Raw genomic sequence first — 18,589 nt, 5'->3', positions numbered from 1 at the left:
GGCGAGTGGACTGTTACTTCTTCATTGGCCGAGAGTTCGCGCCACTTCAGGGATTGGAGGTGCGCCATTCACAGGGATTGGAGGTGACGGTTCACGTGCCATTCAGTGTGTCATGGACCTAAACTCCCTGAAGAGAAGCAGTCTGGGCACCATCTTTACCAACATCTTCAACAGCTGCACTCCACACTCCCCACACAATTCATGGAGGGGCCTAAAGACCAGGAAAAGAATTTCTTCTGGCCAAAGTGATCAGTTCAAAGTGAATCAAGTCTATATTTGCTCAAAGGGAGAATTTGTCTCTACTAGGTCAAGGGGAATAAGTCCCTACCTACATTGGCTCAAGGCAAGTAAGTTCCCAATCTACCCTGATTCAAGGTGAGGGAGTATTTACACTGAGCAGGAGAAGGAGGCACAATAGTCTAGGCCTTGGAAAGGATGGCTGCTGGGCACCGGCCTTTATCCTGAGGCCCCCGTCTTAAAAATAAACAAACAAAAACTGCATTTTAAAAATCTTTGAAACAATTTTATAATTTGTGAAAAAAAAAATTTCTCCCAAAGCAAGGGGAGAAACAGGACAAAAAGCAGGACAGGGAGACATGACCCAAGGCAAAGTCTCTATGAGGTGTCTTCGCAGGTGGGGGCAGAAGAGACTCCTGATGGACCCAGATGCACTCCTGCCTGGAAACCTGTTGGCACACCTCAGTCTTCGGGCTGTTCATTGGTTCTGTTGGTCTTGGCTGGGGATTTCCACTGGAACTACTGTGCTCCTGAACAATGACTGAAGCATGGGATGAAACACAGCTGTCGAAGGCAGGAGACAATACTCTTCCTCACCCTCCTCCAACCCCTGATGCAGTGGTGGGTTGGCTCTGTGGAGGTAGCTTGGGAGGAGGAGCTGTGGTCCTCTGTGATCTCGCTACTGAGGCTGGAGGAGTCGGTTGTGCTGGGCACAGGGTGGTGCTGGGAGGTTAGGCTGGGAGAGGGTGTGTCCACGTGGACAAAGCGGAGACGAATGCCAGGCACGCTGGCACTGCCACCACCCTTCTGCAGAGACAGCTTGGCCTCCTCTGGCTGCTGCTGCTGCTCACAGGGCAAGCCAAGGGCAGGCTCACTGGAGCACTTCCTGGGGTCGACCCTAGGAGGATCTGCAGGGCCTGGGCGAGGCCCTACCACCCGACGCTGCACGGGCTTCTCCTGGCATGTGCAACCCACCCCCTGGGTTCTCTGGCACTTGAGCAGGAGGTAGGTAGCCATGGCATCATCGTATTTCTTATTTGACAGGGACACCCAGATGTTATAGGGGTCGTAACCCATGTCGAACATAGTTGTTATAATGGCAGGATCCGGGTGGGTGGGGAGGGCCTCGCCAGAAGGACGGGGTGAATCTTCCTTGCCCTGGCTCAGCCATGGGTGGCTCATTATCTGTTTTAGGCTGGGCCTTTGCCTGGGGTCCACCTTCAGAATCTCAAGGATGAGGCTCTGAGCTCCCTTGGAAACATGTGCAGGAATGCCATAGGCTCCCTCCATGATCAGCCTCCTCACCTCCCCAACACTGTTTGCTATAAATGGGCGGCTCCCTGTCAGCATGACATAGAGAACCACCCCCAGGCTCCAGATGTCCGCCAGGGGGCCCTCGTATTCCTCCCTACGGACAACTTCTGGGGCAAAGTACTGGAGAGTGCCCCAGAACTTGCTCAGCTTCTGCCCGGCTGTGAATCTGGTGCTCAGGCCAAAGTCAATGAGTTTCACGGTACCACTGGCATCCAGCACGAAGTTTTCGGGCTTGAGGTCCAGGTGTGCGATGCCCTTCTCATGGCAGTACTGCACAGCACGCACCATCTGCCTGAAGAGTCTGCGGGCCTCCTCCTCAGGCATGCCACCAGGTTCCGAGATGAGGCTCCGAAGATGTCCCCCACCTGCATGCTCCATGATAATGTACATATATTTGAGGGTCTCAATGACCTGGAAGAGTCGGATCACGTTTGGGTGATCCAAGCCCGCCATTATATGGGGTTCAGACAGGAAGGGGAGGTTCCTGTCTACTTTTGCCACAACCTTCACCACAACCTCTGTCCCCATGAGGCGATGGCGGGCAAGTTTCACCTTCCCGAAGCCCCCTTTCCCAATGTCCTGCAGAAGTTCATAATGGTCGGTGATGGCAGGCTCATAGGAGCCCGGCCCTGGTCTCTCTACACTGCTCTCACTACTCTCACTGCTGGTACTAAAATGGAACACCATCTTAGGATGCTAGCTTAAAAAAAAATAATAAACCAAAACAAATAGCTAAAATAAAAAAGCCCCCAAAATGAAAGCAAAGAAACAAAAGGGAAAAAAAAATCAAATCAAAAAACCCAGAAGACCACAACCACCAATCGCTAATCACCAACCACCAGCCACCAACCACCACAAAATGCACTAACTATCTGGGAGTCCGACAGGTCACCACCAAGAGCTTCCTGTACATATGGACAAAAACCCAGTGGTAGCCACTCTCTTATATACCTGCTCTTTGAAATTCCCTCACAATGGCCATGCTGAACCAAGCCCACCTTTTTTACCTTATAAGGACAAAAGTCAAGCTGAACCAGGGCCCGCCCTTATCCCCTTATAAGGACAAAACACCACCCTGAACCAAGGGCCCTACCCTCATCTCCTTATAAGGGAACAAGCCAAGCTGAACCAAGGGCCCCACCCTGATCTCATCATAAGGACACAAACCACACTGAACCAAGGGCCATGAGAAAACATCAAAGTCCTGCACATGTCAAAACTTATCTGGTATAAGCACTTCTCCTAGCCTATGAACTATCTTAAGTGAGAACAGGGGTGGATCTTATTTAATTTTAGATGCCCAGAGCCTAATATAGAATTTAACCCCTTGGAGATTTCCCTTAATGTTGATTCATTGTCCAACTGGGTGGACAAATAGACAGATGGAGAGATAAAGAGGTAGGTGGAGAGATGGACGATGGATGGAGGGAAGGAAGGAAGCATGAATAGTTAGATGTATGATTGTGATACTGGTCTTGAAAGTCAGGATGGGGTATTTGTTCCCCTGGGGTGTTGAAGATTAAATACCTGAGAAATGCCAAGGCAAGAGTAAAATGTAAATTTTATTTAAGAGAAGCGAGAGGGTAGGGAGGGTAGGGAACCCAGAGTTGGTGCCCATGGGAGTGGGCCTGTCTTACCCCTTTATAGATTTATGGTTTCCTTTCTTCCCATGCCTACATGACCAAAAGGTGGAAAACAGCTATTCAGGGGGTGCTTGCTTGTATTGGAAAGTCCCACCTTTCCCCTCCTTCAGAGGTGTTAGCAACTGCTTGATGGGGGAAATGCTATCTATTATTTCCCTTTTTTTGATAATTTCTTTTGCCACTAAGTTGGTTGGCAGGCTGGATAGATGGATGGATAGGAGGATGTAGTGTTTTGAGCAGTGCCTGATACCCATATAATAAATTTTAACTGTATATTTCTGTTGTCTTATAGCATAGAAATACCTTAGTTTCATACACTGAAGAATATGTCTAAAAATTCTCACTCATTTAACTTATTTTAATACTGTACATGAAATATTGTTTTCCTCATGATAGAAAAAATGTATGCATCATTTTACATGTGCTTTGTCTGTGCCGAGAACCTAACTATTCATGCACTCTGCATAAAACCTGCCACCTTATGTGACAATGCTAAACATTAATCCTTTCAAAAAACAAACAATTATTTGGCACAAACTGCCATGTACAGATCTGTTTTTTCCTCAAGAACATTAGATTTTCAAGTATGGGAGTGGAAGAGGCTTCCACTATCATCAAGATCTGTTTTGGATACTATGGTTGAATAGCAAACTGCCTCAAAACTTAGTAGTGAATTATGGTTACAGGTTCTGTTGGGTCAGAAATTAGGACAGAGTACAGGGAGATGTCTTGCCTCTGCTTCATGTTCTTTGGTATCTCATCTAGGAAGACTCAGAGACATGAGGGGGACTTGATGGCTGGAGGCTAGAATCATTGGGAGTCTCCATTCACATGTCTGGCACCTGAGCTGAGATGTCTTGCACACTGAGCTCTGCAAGATCTTTGACCAGAGTGCATATATGAGTCCTCTCCATGCATCTGTGTGTCCTCCAAACATGGCAGCCTCAGGATAGTTTAACATATAAGTTGACAGCTTGTAGCTCCAGTACAAGGGTTCCAATGGGCAAGGCAAAAGTCTCATTGCTTCTTATCATCCAGCCTTGGTGGTCACATAGTACCACCTCCATCATATTTTATTGTTTGAAGTAGTTACAAGTCTATCCATGTTTCCAGGCAGGAGACATAAGGATAGCCTTATGACGTAAGGATAGCTTTAACCTAAGAAGGGCCTTAGCCTTAGTAACTCCATTTTGAAATAAAACTTCAGTCCCCACCAGGCATGCCTATGGAGCCCTCCAATATGGTCATTAGGCATAGCCTGATAAAATAAGTCACCTTCCACAACCCTGATAAAACTCAGAGTGAAGTCTCTGTCATTTGCCTTTGCCCTGATAAACACAAAAGACAAGAGTTCAGGACGGAGACCACCAGATGAAATGGCTTGACCTCAGAATGAAAGACATCACTGAGAAACCTGGTAACAGCTGATAGGGATTGAAAGGGCGGTCAGAAGCCCTCAGATTTAGCATAAATGATGGAGCAAAGGAACAGACATTCAGCCATCCAACACTGAAGCACACAAGCCTGAGAGCCTGACATCCCAACTCTTCTCATCTGCCTAATCCTCTGCCTTGTCCTCACTGCTTTCCAACTGTACAGCAGCTTTCTCCTCACCCAGCCATGAACTCCACCCCAGGAAAAGCCTCTATTGGTTCTTGGCCTGGTTGCTGCAGTCTGAGTGTGCTTCTGCTGGACTTAAAATCTAAGACTTAAGACTTTCGATCTAGCACTTAAGCTCAGCATGCAGAAGGAATGTCTGTAATAGGTCTGTCATGATTAAGTGTGTTTGCAGTGCTTGGAATTAGCTTAGAATTGTTTGCTTTGAATTGATCATGACTATTGCAATGCCCAGCATTAAGGATTGTCATTCCTTGATTAATAACCTATAGAGTGAAATTGTACCAAGTGATTTGAGTAAATAAAATTTAGAAACGGCAGAAGTCCATGGACATTCTTTATCTCTCCCCTCAACTACAGATGTCTCACTTTTGCCATCACAACACATGAACCTCACATCTTGATGGGAGGCATGTAAAAGAGTTTTACAGCCATTTTTAAAACCCCTCATCCATCCCTAAGTGTTAGAAACTTAAGCCTAGCATCTTTATAGAAGATAAACTTAATTTATTCCATCACCCTTTGGGTCTCATTTTCATTGACATATATCATTCACTTTTTGTGAGAGATCAGATCTTTAGCCTCCCCATCACATCTGGAATGTGCTGGCAACATGGTGGCAAGAAAACTCTACCTCCTTTCCTGAATTTAGTGCTTATCATGGATTATGCCAATTTGAGAGAGGAACCCTTGGCAGTGACTGGACCAGTAGCAGGGAATCTTCCTAATGTTTTGAACACTGACAGAACCCAGGTTCTGTTCAGGGCAGAGAAGTTGGGCAGAGAATAACAGGCTGCAACTGGGCAAGCATGCCCAAAGCAGCGATCCACCCAAACTTCCACTTATCCCAGAGCACTGCTTTTCCTTAGGATCCTGTCCATTGTGATAGACCCAACCTGATCTTTTTTAAAATTGGGAGCAATCTCACCACAAAGCCATGAAAAAGATAATTTCGGCTTTACTATAAATTACTGCAAATTCTGAACCTGCTTGGAATGCCTGCCCGTGCCTTGAACTCACCCATGCCTGGCTCTCTGACCAGATAGCAGCCCTCTCTGAAACTTAGTGACACCTCATAAATATTGGCCTTCCCTGGCCAGACAACAACCCTCTCTGAGACTCTAATGGTCCTCATAAATTCTGATGTTGGGGCCAGCAAAAAATATAAACTACCATTAGTGTGATGCTTGTCAGAGTTCTGTTATCTATAACCCCCCTTTGTGTAACTTTCTGGGCTATAAAGCTGGGCTGAAGGAAAGCTGGGGTGCTGTCTTGTTCCCGCTGTTTTGGAAGGGAAAGGCAGCCCGGCCGGTCAAAAAAATAAGCTTGCTTTAATTTGATTTTAATTGGAGTCAGTGGTCTTTTCTTGCACCCTGGTATAACATTTTGGAGGCCCCAGCGAGATGACCCTGCCCGACCAGATCACAAGACCAGACTGCTGGAAATTCTGAAGCCGGCCTTCGCTCCAGGGCTCCGGGCTGGAGAGCCACTCTAGGGGGTGCGCAACTTGAGACATTCCAAGGCCTTGGAGTGAGCCTTTGGTCCCCGGAGCACTGCAGTGAACTGCCGCACTAAAACTATCAGCAAGCACCTGGTGGAGGAGGCCTCCATAGGTAAGTGGCGCCTTTATAACATCTGGTATCCGGTTAAGGGAGATCTCTTCTGATGACAGAGAGGTGGCCTGGCGAGGCTCACATATACTCCTGTCCGGACACTAACGAGAAATTGTTCTGTCCTCTGTTCTTTTCTGTAGGAAATTCCTCTGGAAGGGTAGAGAGGTGCCGACGGGCACGCACGCGCTCCTACCCCGGAGCTTTGGCAAGACGTTGCATTGCTCCTCTGTTTTTCTCTTTTGGCACCGGGTTTCTGTTTTCTTGTGTTTTGTTCTGGGTTCTATATGTTTTTTTGTTTGTTTGTTTTTGTGCACTTTGTTGTGTGATTTCTGTGGTAAAAACTTAAGGATATTGGACGTGAAAATGGGTAATAAAGCAAGTAAGCCTGACACCCCTTTGGACTGTGTTTTAAGGAACTGCGATGAACTTTACCCCCCTTTGTTAAGCAGGATGAGAAAAGCCCCTAGCTGGCTGCCGGAGCACACCCACTGCAGAGGGCAATGCCTGCTGGGGATCTAAGAACTGAGTATCTCCCAGGTTAACAAGTGAGACTCCTTTAAAACCCCTTGTCCCTCCAGATCAAGAGAGTCACAATCTTTGGGGCAGAGTCCCCTGTGTTTCTCCTTTGTTAACAAAGCAATGAACCTCCCTTTTTCTTTTTCTCAAAACCCTGTCCTCATTATTAAATTGGCATTAATTGGCTTCAAGGTCAGGAACCGAACTTTAAGTTATAAATTTTGATACCACCCGCCCCCCCCCCAAACTTTTTAAGAACTGACTACTGAAATGTTAGGAGATGGAGTGTGCCTGGGGTGGAACCGAACCAGAGGAACTAATCCTGTAAGTAAAAGGAGGGACTAAGGGACTCCCAGCAGCTGCCAAAGCCCTGTTGCTTCGGGGAATTCCCTCCTTCCTTCCCTGCACTGTAGGGATTATACCACCTCTGTCTTCTTAAAAAAAGAGAAAAAGAAAAAGGGGACACTAAATGCAGTAAAGTTGCCATGGAGACCCTTGATTTTACATTTCAGGTTGCCCCTCTGTGAAAACATCTGGTCCCCTTGTGGGGACATCTATGGTGCCACTGGTGTAGGAGATTTTCCTCTTATCTGCTCTGTTTTAAAGGTTTCTGTCTGTCAGCCATAGTCTGGAACTCCTTTCTGTCTGTTTGTCTTGTGTCTTTGTTTCTGGCCCTTTAAGACATGTGCAATAGTGTGTTGATATTATAAATTGTTTCTTGGGAATGATCTTGGCTGAATGTGTGTCTAAAAGATGATGTTTTATTGTAACAATCTGGTATCTGAATGGGTTTTTGAAGCATTGCACAATCTTGCAGTTAAAAGTTGGGTTTAGGTAATTGTTTAGTTTATGATTTCAGATAATTCATGCCAGAGAACTTAAATACTTAGGATGGAAAACTAAAGAACTCTACTTCCAAGTTGGCAAGTAACTTCCCAATCATTCAGTCTTTTTTTCACCAACTTTAAATTGGGTAGCCTGGGAAAATGTCACTATGAGTACCAGTGAATTAATTTGGATAAGGATAGTAAATCATAGTATGGTATCTGTTAACTGAACAAGATGTAAAGATATAAAATTTTGTAAATTATATCTTAAACTTGTATCATAATTTTCAACATCCGAACCTGAAAATTATGACTTACAGTTAAAATGCCTTAGGCCTGAGGTGTCTACTCAAAATAGCAGTTTTTCCCTGCTCCTTCCAGACCTCAGCCAGGACTTATGTTGAAATGCAAATAAAAGAAGCCTGCAAGCTCAGTAGGAGACTAATCTGAGGCCAAAAAAAACGTAAATTGTATGGTATTTACTAATTACTGTCATTTTTTTCTAGGACTCTTGTTTTTTTCCTTAGATTCTGTATTTTTTTTGAGCTCATGATTTTGATCCTACAGACCTAGGTTAATGTTTTTCTGATCAGTTCTATCTTTGACCAACTGTGGAGTTTTTGAAACATTGCAATGGAGATTTCACCTGTGAAAAGCTACAAGGCCTTTACTATTGTTATGTGTGCACATTTTGTTATGTGTTGTATGTCTATAAATACATATGTCCATATATCATATATATGATATACAAATTAACATATATAAGGAGCGCTCATAAAAACAAATTTAAAAAATAGATCCAAAGATCTTTAATTCATGTGATTTAAATGGTTCAATTTAAATTGGATAAACAGATAAAAATAAATGTCTTTAAGCTTACAAGTTTTCCTAGGTGTTCAAAAAAAAACTCATAAAATATTAATGTCTATACAATGTCTAATATGCCTTGGTTCTAGGTCTTTTCCTTCAACAACAACAAAAAATGGCTAGCACTGTTCAATACACTTATCTAATATTTTGATAAAATAAGTAAAGTAAATTTGATATGGGATTACTCATTCATGAGTACTTTTGTTAGATATCTGATTGATTTACTAAGGTCTGTATAAATTTGTACTAAGGTCTGTATAAGATTGTAAAAATCAGTCATGTGTTAAAGAGACAAAAATTTCTTAAAACCTAAGTTTACCCGTAACATTGTGTTTATTAAGTTTTATTTTTTCTAGAGCAAGCAACCATAAAAATTAAACAACTGGTTAAATAAGAACTGTTATTTTAGAACATTATACTGTTATTTTTTAAAAGCTAAACTTGGTTAATATAAAAACATCAATGTAATTGTGATGCTATTAATGTGCTCATATCTTCCAGGTATACAAGTCTGTAAGGTAAAAACATTAAAAGAGCATTATATCAAGCTGGTGTTCTGAAGTTGTATGGTAAAAAATATATTGGGGATTTATTTACCTGTTATCAATAAGATATGTAAAGTTTTATGTTACTTTTTATATTGGGGAACAATTTAAATGTATTTTTAAGTTAATGAGAGCCTAATCTATGTAAAGGTTAAAAACTTTCAGCCTTTCTTAAATTCATGTTTTACATGTGACATCATATGGTGTTAGCTAATGTTCATGTGACCTCAAACAATTTATGTAAACTTTGTAAAATGATATTTAAAAAAAAAAACAAAGATCAGCTTTAGAACTAAAACACTTAAGATTTATAAAGAGCCCTGCCTTACCTGAGATAAGGCTCTGTGTCCCATCTTACTACATGTGAGAATGACTATGAAAGCAGTAGGCCAGATTTTAGTTCATTTAAAGTTATGTTCAAAAGTTTTTTGTTTTTTTTTTTTTCTGTCAAGATTACTAGGATCTCAAACAGGGGATATAATGTAGAACTCAGCCAAAAATTCAGGGTAGCTATTACACGAACTAAGTGTTTTTAGTCTTGTTAATTCTATTTTGTAATTTCCTTATAAGTGATCTAAAGATTCCCTGTTAGTGTTTTACAGAAGTGTTGCTTTAAGAACACAACATGGGTTAATTTAAGATAATAATCCATCACCTACAAGACAGATAGGATAATACAGATCCCAATTAATAAAAAGTTAAATAATTATAAAGTTATAGACATTAAAGCCCAGTACTCTTAATATAAGGCTGTTAAAATTTATTTGCTGGATGTTTAAGATTAAGTTTTAAAATTAAAGTTAAATTAAAAGGGCCAGAAAAACCAATATTTGGCTCTTTCCCTCTGAGTCAGTCTGAATCCAGGGAACAGGGGACTTCTCTAAAGAGCTTTGCAACTCTGGGCCACATAACCTCCCGATCAGGGAGATTAATGAGACCACTGGAGAACAGAAAGCCAATCAGTGCATTTGCTGTGAAGAGGAGAGTCATCAGAGAAGGGAGACATCCCTGACGCTTCCGAGGGAAGCCACATGGTCAAACAAGACCTGGACCCATCCTAGCGCAAATGGCACTGGCAGAACTGAGAAGCTGCTCTAAAGTTTCCCCAGGAATGACTCCCATAAAAGCTCAGCTGACTGTTAACAATAGATAGAAACAAAAGTCAGTTTGACTGCTTCATCTTAAACACTTAACAAAGACAGTTAAAACCAAAATACAGCCATTCCTGGACATTTTAAATAATAATAATGATAATAATAATAATAATAATAATAATAATAATTTAAGGTATACACTTTATGTTAGCCTCCCAAAATAAGTAAGACTGGAGGCTACAAAGAAGGATTCTCAGACAGAAATGCCTGATAACTATAAAAAGAGACTATCAAAAGGAGTTGCCAGAGACAGAAGTTTTTTAGTTTAAGGCCTACAGATATTCCTAACCTACACAGGTAGGCTTGGTGTTTGCTAGTATGATTATCCATCTCTGAGTAACAGAATTAAAGGTTTCTCTATTAGACACAGAGCTCATACTAGTAAAAAAATTTTGCAAGATCAGATGACATTAAATTATTAAACTATATCTTATGGGGAGGGACAACTGTAACACTAAAAGTTAAATGTTATGCTTACAGTCCTGATAACTGGGGATGTTAAAGCCTGGTGAGGGAACTTCTATACAGTGACATGTTCCAGCTGCTGCAACATTTATTCAGTACTCATGGTTTTTGTTTCTCTCATAGAAGCACCCATCCCCAGATGACTTTACAACCTGTTCTTCCCCAACCAGACTTCAAACCGAACTGACTTCTAAAAGGCAACTCATGTCCCTCAACTGACTTCTAAAAGGCAACTCATGTCCCTCACGCCGTGCCCGTCACGTCACCCTCTCTCAGCTCAGAAGAAGCCAAAATGAGTGACGCCTCTCTTCTTACAACAATGGAGACAAAAATAGACTGTCAATATAAGTAATTAGTTAAGTCAGATCAAATCAGGGAGACCAGTTTTGGGTGAGTTCTAAAAAGTCGGAGACTGTTACCTGAGGGATTAAAATTCCCTCAGTGCTCTTCCCCTACCCTATCAAAGATTTGAAAGGGACACATAAGGGGGGAATGATAGACCCAACCTGATCTTTTCTTAAAATTGGGAGCAATCTCGCCACAAAGCCATGAAAAAGATAATTTCGGCTTTACTATAAATTACTGCAAATTCTGAATCTGCTTGGGATGCTTGCCCGTGCCTTGAACTCACCCATGCCTGGCTCTCTGACCATTAGTGTGACTGCCATTAGTGTGATGCTTGTCAGAGTTCTGTTATCTGTAACCCCCCTTTGTATAACTTTCTGGGCTATAAAGCTGGGCTGAAGGAAAGCTGGGGTGCTGTCTTGTTCCCGCTGTTTTGGGAGGGAAAGGCAGCCCGGCCGATCGAAATAATAAGCTTGCTTTAATTTGATTTTAATTGGAGTCAGTGGTCTTTTCTTGCATCCTGGTCTAACAATTGGCCTTAATGCTTCTTCCAGAGTAGAAGATTTTTCTGGAAAGATTCAGAGCCAGAGAAAAGCAGCAGTTTCCTGTCGCCCACGTTCCATGCGGGCAATGGAATCAGGGTCACTCCACATGAAATGGGCTGGCAATGAAAAGACCCAAGCACAGAAATACCTTTTTGGAGGTTCAAGGACTGCTCTGAGACCTCAGCTCCCATGTTAGAGGGCAAGGGGAACAAGGGAGGCAAGAGTCAAGAGAGTGAGCATACCCTGTACCCCTGTTTTTATTTAGGGGAAAGACATTGGATAGAAAATTCCACCCAAATAAGGCAAGGGATTGTGTTACAGCAAACACAGAGGTGTAGTCCAGTCCCACTGGGTGATACCCACTCCCAGAGGTGCACTCCCTTGCTCACCAAAGGTGAGGCCCACCTGCCCTGTACTGCGTGCTATGCCAGTTCCATATCCCCATTACTCAGGGCTAAGGGAGTGTGCTCCGCTCCAGTTCAGGGTGGCCTCCAACAGTTTCCTGTGGATGCAGATTGTTTGAGACATGTTGTTTGGGGCTAAAGGACTCCTGTGAGAGACTCTTAGCCTCATCAGAGGTCTTTAGAAAATAAGGTGGGTGGGTGCCAGTACCTTGAGTTAGGACCCAGAGATCTTGGAACTTCAGAGTCACTGGCTCCAGGGAGTTGAAGAGGTCACAATGTGGAATGCCAGGGTTCTGATGACACCCTGACAAAGATCTAACACAGTAGTGCACTTTGTTGTCTGAATGAAAGCAAAAGCAGTTGAGAGGGACGAATCACTGTTAGACTCAAAATCAAAGCAACTCAGAGTGACCCATGAGAACCAGAGGTGTTTCCTGGTTCAGTTGGTGTACCTGCCTGGACTGAGTGCCAGAGGTGGTGCATCCAGCTGCCCTGAAAGAAAATAATGTGCCTGAGTGTTCTGTAGGCTCTCAGCTGTGGCCAGTAACCCTGTGCTCACCTGGATTCACATCATCTCACCCACTGGCCCCAAATGAATTACTGTATAAGAGAAAAGGAATGTAATAGCTGTCTCCACTCACATAGTATCACCCAGTAGCAGCTGCCAGAGTCAGTTTTAGTCTTCTTTGTGTGTGTTGCTCAGAATATAGGAGGACTTTTACCTAAGTTTGATAATAATCACTCTACTTTAATGGAGGCCTGATTAGGGTTACACATTAGAAACCATGTGCATTCTCTGTTTTAATCAACACAACAATCCTGAATTTAAATATCAATATCCCAAATATTAGTACTTCTAAATATTCATTGGTTTTACATGGTGACGGATAAATTTGGAAAATACTGATAGTCTAAACAGCGATTTAATGGTAATTCTCCAAGAAAGGAATCTACATAGAATTTTCCAAACTTACTTAGTCATAAAGCAACTTGGAGTAACTGGATATTTTAAGGAACACAAATTTGAAACTTAAATGGATGGTATAGAAGTGAATTGACAGAAAAAAATATGGTGTCCTCTGAAGAATTGTCTAAGAAGCATTTTGAACTAAGCCATCATGGAACTCATACCAATGTCTTTGCAAATGGACACTCAGGATATACATGGGATGGCTAGTGACTCCTGAAGGTAGGTATGGTTTATCCTTAGAAGTGTGGCATCTACTTTAAAACTCTCCAAAGAATGCTGTGATGGTATCACAGGAGCAAAGAGCTTCATCTGCTTGTCACTCCGAGGCACATGTGCAAGGTAGAAAGATGCTGAGCCACTGAGATGTTCCCAGGCTGCCCCTCTGCTGTGTCTACCTTCTTTAAGAATGTGGAAGGCTCTTTCCTGAGTGCAACACTACATGGAGGCCAGGACCAAAGCCACTAGGTATATTGACACCCCAGAGCCATACAAGCTGCAGTCTCTCACTGTTTGTTTTTCCAAATTTGCATCCTAAACACACCCTTTTTTCCTTCTGTTATCATCAAAATATTTCAGTCTGTTTTTGCAGCATTTATACATCCTTTATACAACTTCACTCCACCAAATACCTTTGAAGAACTCCCATTTGTGATTAAAACATTCCATATCTTCTAACTTTCTAGTGCTTCTGATCAGATTAAAATAACCATATGTTTAAGAATTGTGACAAATCAGGAAGGGAATTTCATATCATATAAAGCAAAGTATCCTTAGTTAAACTCAACACTTTCCTAAAACAAGGCCTTGCTTTGAAAATGATGTAATCATGAAAGTTAGTTTATTCATTAAATTACATATGCATGAATATATGTGAGATGGTGGCAAGCACAGGTCTGAGCAATATCTGACTTATAACATACATTGAACTTTTAGTCTGCTCTGAGGGACCTACTACTACCCACATTTCATGGTGGCCTCTCTTCATCCATAGATACACTTGATCATATAAGAGTCCTGGATCATTTACAAGAAGTTCCACATGAGGGCCCAATGCATGATCTGTTATGGACAGATCCAGATGATTGTGGTTGCTGGGGTATTTCACCACGTGGTGCTGACTACGCATTTGGACAAGACATTTCTGGAATATTTAACCATGCCAATAGTCTCAAACTGGTTTCATGTGCTCACGAGTTTGTAATGGAAAGATATAATTGGTGCTATGATTGGAATGTGGTTACCATTTTCAGTGCACCAAATTACTGTTATCATTGGGGGAAACCAGTCTGCTATTGTGGAATTAGATGACACTTTAAAATATTCTTTTCTTCTGTTTGATCCAGCACCTTGTCGTGGAGAGCCTCATGTTACCCCATGCACCCCAAACTACTTCCGGTAAATTCCTCCTGGACACCTGGCTTCAAAAAAAAAAACCAAATATACACACACACACACACACACACACACTCACACACACACACACACACACACACACACACACATATATATATATATATAAACCAACAGTAATCTGTGTGTTTCTGTAATGAATTGTGATCTGTCTTGGCATTAAACCATATCATAGGCCAAGATCTGCCATATAAATGATGCACAATGAGCACAATTTGAGAGTGAAATTTAGTGCACTATGTTCTAGATTGTTCAGCCTAACAGTATGCCTGCTGCATTTGTAGTAACCATTTTCCTCTGGACTGTTCAAGCAAAAAAGGTAACTGACTGCATCTTCTCTGTGCTTATTTAGAAATGTTATAGTGTTTAATTGGCATGGATTAAAAAGAGTTGGAGTTTTATTTTTATAAAAAATTAACAGGCTGGGCTGGGGATGTGGCCCAAGTGGTAGCGCGCTCGCCTGGCATGCGTGCGGCCCGGGTTCAATCCTCAGCACCACATACAAACAAAGATGTTGTGTCCACCGAAAACTAAAAAATAAATATTAAAAAAATTCTCTCTCTCTCTCTCTCCCTCTCTCACTCTCTCTTTAAAAAAAATTTAACAGGCTGATGTCCACTTAATTCATTACCCTTTATTTTATTGAAGTGAATAATTAATTTAGCAAAAAAGTCTTCTTGGGAGTATATTGTCATAATATTACAGAGATTTCCCTTCATTTAAACTAAATTACTGTTTTATGTTGATCTGCATATTTCTGTATATTTTCATGACAGTCCTTGCATCCTGTTTAGTGTACTGAACAAATAAACTTTCCATTTTAAATGACAACGACAAAAAAGTAGTTATTTAAAATGCTTCCAACTCAAATCATTATCTACACTACAAAAACTAAAGTTCTAAAAAAGCTGTATTTTACAGATTGAGAGCAATTATTTAGATAAATTTAATTGGAGAAAATCTATGTTACATAAACACGATAACACTCATTCTTTTATCTCCTGACTCTTACAAATCATATATATGGTTAAAACAGCATGGTCCAGTATTTTTCCTTTAAAACATTTCTCTTGGCTCAAGGAGAAAAAAGACAAGGTATTAAAATGACACACAGGACATCTTTTTAAAAAGTCTCAATTTCTGAGCACTAACGGAAGGGCAGAAAGAAAATGCTGGAGCATCTCTAGGAGTCCCAGACCTATAGAGATGCCAGGGCTGGAAGGTGTATGAAGCCTATTGTCCTAACCAAGTGCTTCTCACTTTTTGTGTGCACTTCACTTTAAAAAATTCACTCAACAAAACCCAAAGATAAGAGCAATTCCACATGAATGTACTATGCTTTCATGTAAGTAGCATCCCTGAGATTTCATATTTCTGCTCCCCCAATTCATATGGTCACTCTCTGTGACCTTTAGCAGTGACCAGAAGGTGGGCAGGTTGCCTGACATGCAGTGAGACACCCAGCCACTGCTGCAGGAAGGCTTGTCCCTACCCATGGCCTAGCTCTTGCCTGACTGACCAAGGTTTGTATCCCACTCTGTTCACCACACTCCCCACTATGGCTTTTTGGGCATTTGAGCCAAGGGTGACATGCATCAGGTTGCCCAGCACTCTCCGATGTGACCTGGTTTGAAAACTCATCTACGTCCACCTGATTCCTCATTCAGGGATTTGGCATTTAATAAACAGACACAAAGTCAATTAGCTATGAGAGCTGGTAAGGGCTCATTGCCAACTCTACAAAGTGGAGGCAAAACAGAGCCCTGATTCACAGTCTTTGTAGAGGGAAGAGTGGACAGACCCACAAGCAAGAAGCAGACAGACGATGAACAAGAGATCATGTGGCCACTACAGGAGAAAGGGACAGACTGTTACAGATGATTCCCTGGTGCCAGTACACATGTATCCTTAGGTCAACTCCCTTTCCTTGAGATAACTAACTCAGGTGGGTTTCTTTCCTTGACACCAAAAGGGACCTAATGACAGTGGCTCTTTTTCCAATTGCTACCATTGTTTCTAATTAGACAAGAAAAAGTTTATTATTTTAAAACATCCCAGCTTAAATACTGGAAAAGAAATATGGTTTAGAATCAGGTATGGATCAAGGTTTTGTGGAACTTGAATCTTATACAGATTGTGTGACCATCCTGAAAAAGAAGAAGAAGGAAAAAAAAAAAACCAAGTGGTATACAAACCAATAAAAAAAAATAGTTCTAAGGTTCTAGAAGCCTGTACAAGTGAGAGATGGTGAAGGCTGAGCTTCATTAACTTTATGGCAAATTCAGCTCTGTTTAGAAGTGAGAATATGATCCTAAAGAGTTCATGTGACTTTAGAAACTTTTGTTATTTAAATAACAATATTTAAGTTAAATTAAAACTGACCCCACATTACATTATACTACCCTCATGCTTTGGTTGAGTGTCTTCAGCTGCAGATAGTGAACCTTTAGTGCTCATGACCAGCATTTTTAAAAGGTTGAAATATAATGGAAAAGAGAGGAAAACATCAGGGTGCATCCTGTGATAGAAGGATAACCATTGTCACCATGTGCCTTTGTTTCAGTTTTATAAATATATGTCAGTGTTTCTCAAACTCTTTGGTCTCAGGATCTTTTCATTCTCTTAAAACATACCTAGGACATGCCCCCCACCCAGGCAAAATTTTTGTTTATGTGAAATGTATCTAGTGATATTTACTGTATTTGAAATTAAAATTGAGAATTTTTAAAAAAATTTAATTTTTGAACACATAACTCTGAAGTCACCCAAGGAGGCAGGATGTGAGTCCAACAATTGGCCCAGCAAGCACAGTAGCGACAACAAAGGGTCCTGTTTCTCTTGCTCTGGCATGCTGATTGGCTCCATGGCCTGCTGACATGCATTTGATCTGCTGCCTGCTGGCTAGGACTCTTTGAGTTGGGCTGCTGCCTGCAGGAGAGTTTGCACTTTGATCCCTGCTGCTCTGGCTGCCTTTGCTGAGTTCCACACCAAGCCTCTGTCATAGGTATAACCAACCTAATTTGTAAGTTTCAATAATTGATGTTTAAGGCATGGAGAATGAGACCGAGGCCCTCTTTAAAGTAGCCCTGGGTCTTGTCTCAGCCTTTGCCAGATACCATCATGCTGCAAGAGGTCACCCTCTAAAAACTCCTTGGATACCTTCAGAGTCCCTCAAGATTTACAGAGTGAAAATAGTGGTGGATGTTTGAACACTCTTGGACAGCCTGGCAGACATCGGGCCTGATGGAGCTGCTGGAGGACTGCTGGTTTTCAGCCCTTTACTGGGACATTCCTAACCAAGGATGGGATCCAAAGGTCGTCATCACATGGTCTGGACTTGAGGCAGTCATATGAACACTGGCCTCTGGAGAAAAATCAACCCTATCTGCACATTTTTACAGGCACATGGGTTATTTATTTCCAAGGAACTGGCCATCTGGGTCAGCCAATGGCAACAACAATTCTTTATCCAAGAATATACCATGTGAGGTAAAGAACTCTGGGAATCTTGCCTCAGAGATACCTAAAATATAAATCAAGATCACTCAGGTGTCCACACTTACCAAAACCATGGTATGAAGGCTCACCAAGATACTTCTTATCCCCTCTGAAGTTCCAGACGTCATTGGTAGTGATGAAGACACACATTCCACTTCACTAAAAATTTGATGCTGGGTTCTTCAGTAAGGCACTCAATACAACTCTCACCTCCTTTAACAGCCTCATGCTATATTCTTCATAGAGCCTGTAATGGCTTACTTGTCACAAGTTCAAATTCAATTAAATGATACATGGAATATTTTAGTCATCAGACATCAGGGGTGAATTTTAATAGCTGACACCATTCTTTATATTGGAGGGCTTGATTTCTTTCTACCCCTTCTCCTTTTCCACTGGATTCACATCTGGGCAAACTGAGAAGAAAGCTCACATGCTCTCTCTTTTCTGGCACTGACAAGTTCAGACCACACAAACCCCAGCCAACATGAGGGAACCCTTGCCCCAGTCCCACCCTTTAAACCCCAAGCTAGTCTCCCCTAACTGCATTCTCCAGCCATTGATAGACCTCCTTGGCAGGCTGCCCTGCTCTCCTCAGAAAGCCTCATTATAAATA

The 18,589-nt window shown here is 41.9% G+C and overlaps 1 protein-coding gene across 1 annotated transcript; it reads right to left on the bottom strand.

The window, feature by feature from the left end:
• Nucleotides 1–596: 596 nt before the first annotated feature.
• On the bottom strand, nucleotides 597–2,374 carry LOC125611490 (sperm motility kinase-like). Its single transcript, XM_048786324.1, has one exon. It carries the CDS (start codon nucleotides 2,236–2,238, stop codon nucleotides 757–759), a length of 1,482 nt encoding a protein of 493 aa, XP_048642281.1. The 5' UTR covers nucleotides 2,239–2,374; the 3' UTR covers nucleotides 597–756.
• Nucleotides 2,375–18,589: the final 16,215 nt, after the last annotated feature.

This window comes from Marmota marmota, unplaced genomic scaffold, assembly GCF_001458135.2.
Source record: "Marmota marmota marmota unplaced genomic scaffold, marMar, whole genome shotgun sequence".
Lineage (NCBI taxonomy): Eukaryota > Metazoa > Chordata > Mammalia > Rodentia > Sciuridae > Marmota > Marmota marmota.
Note: the sequence above shows the minus strand (reverse complement) of the source record. Positions and strands in the feature narration are given on the sequence as shown.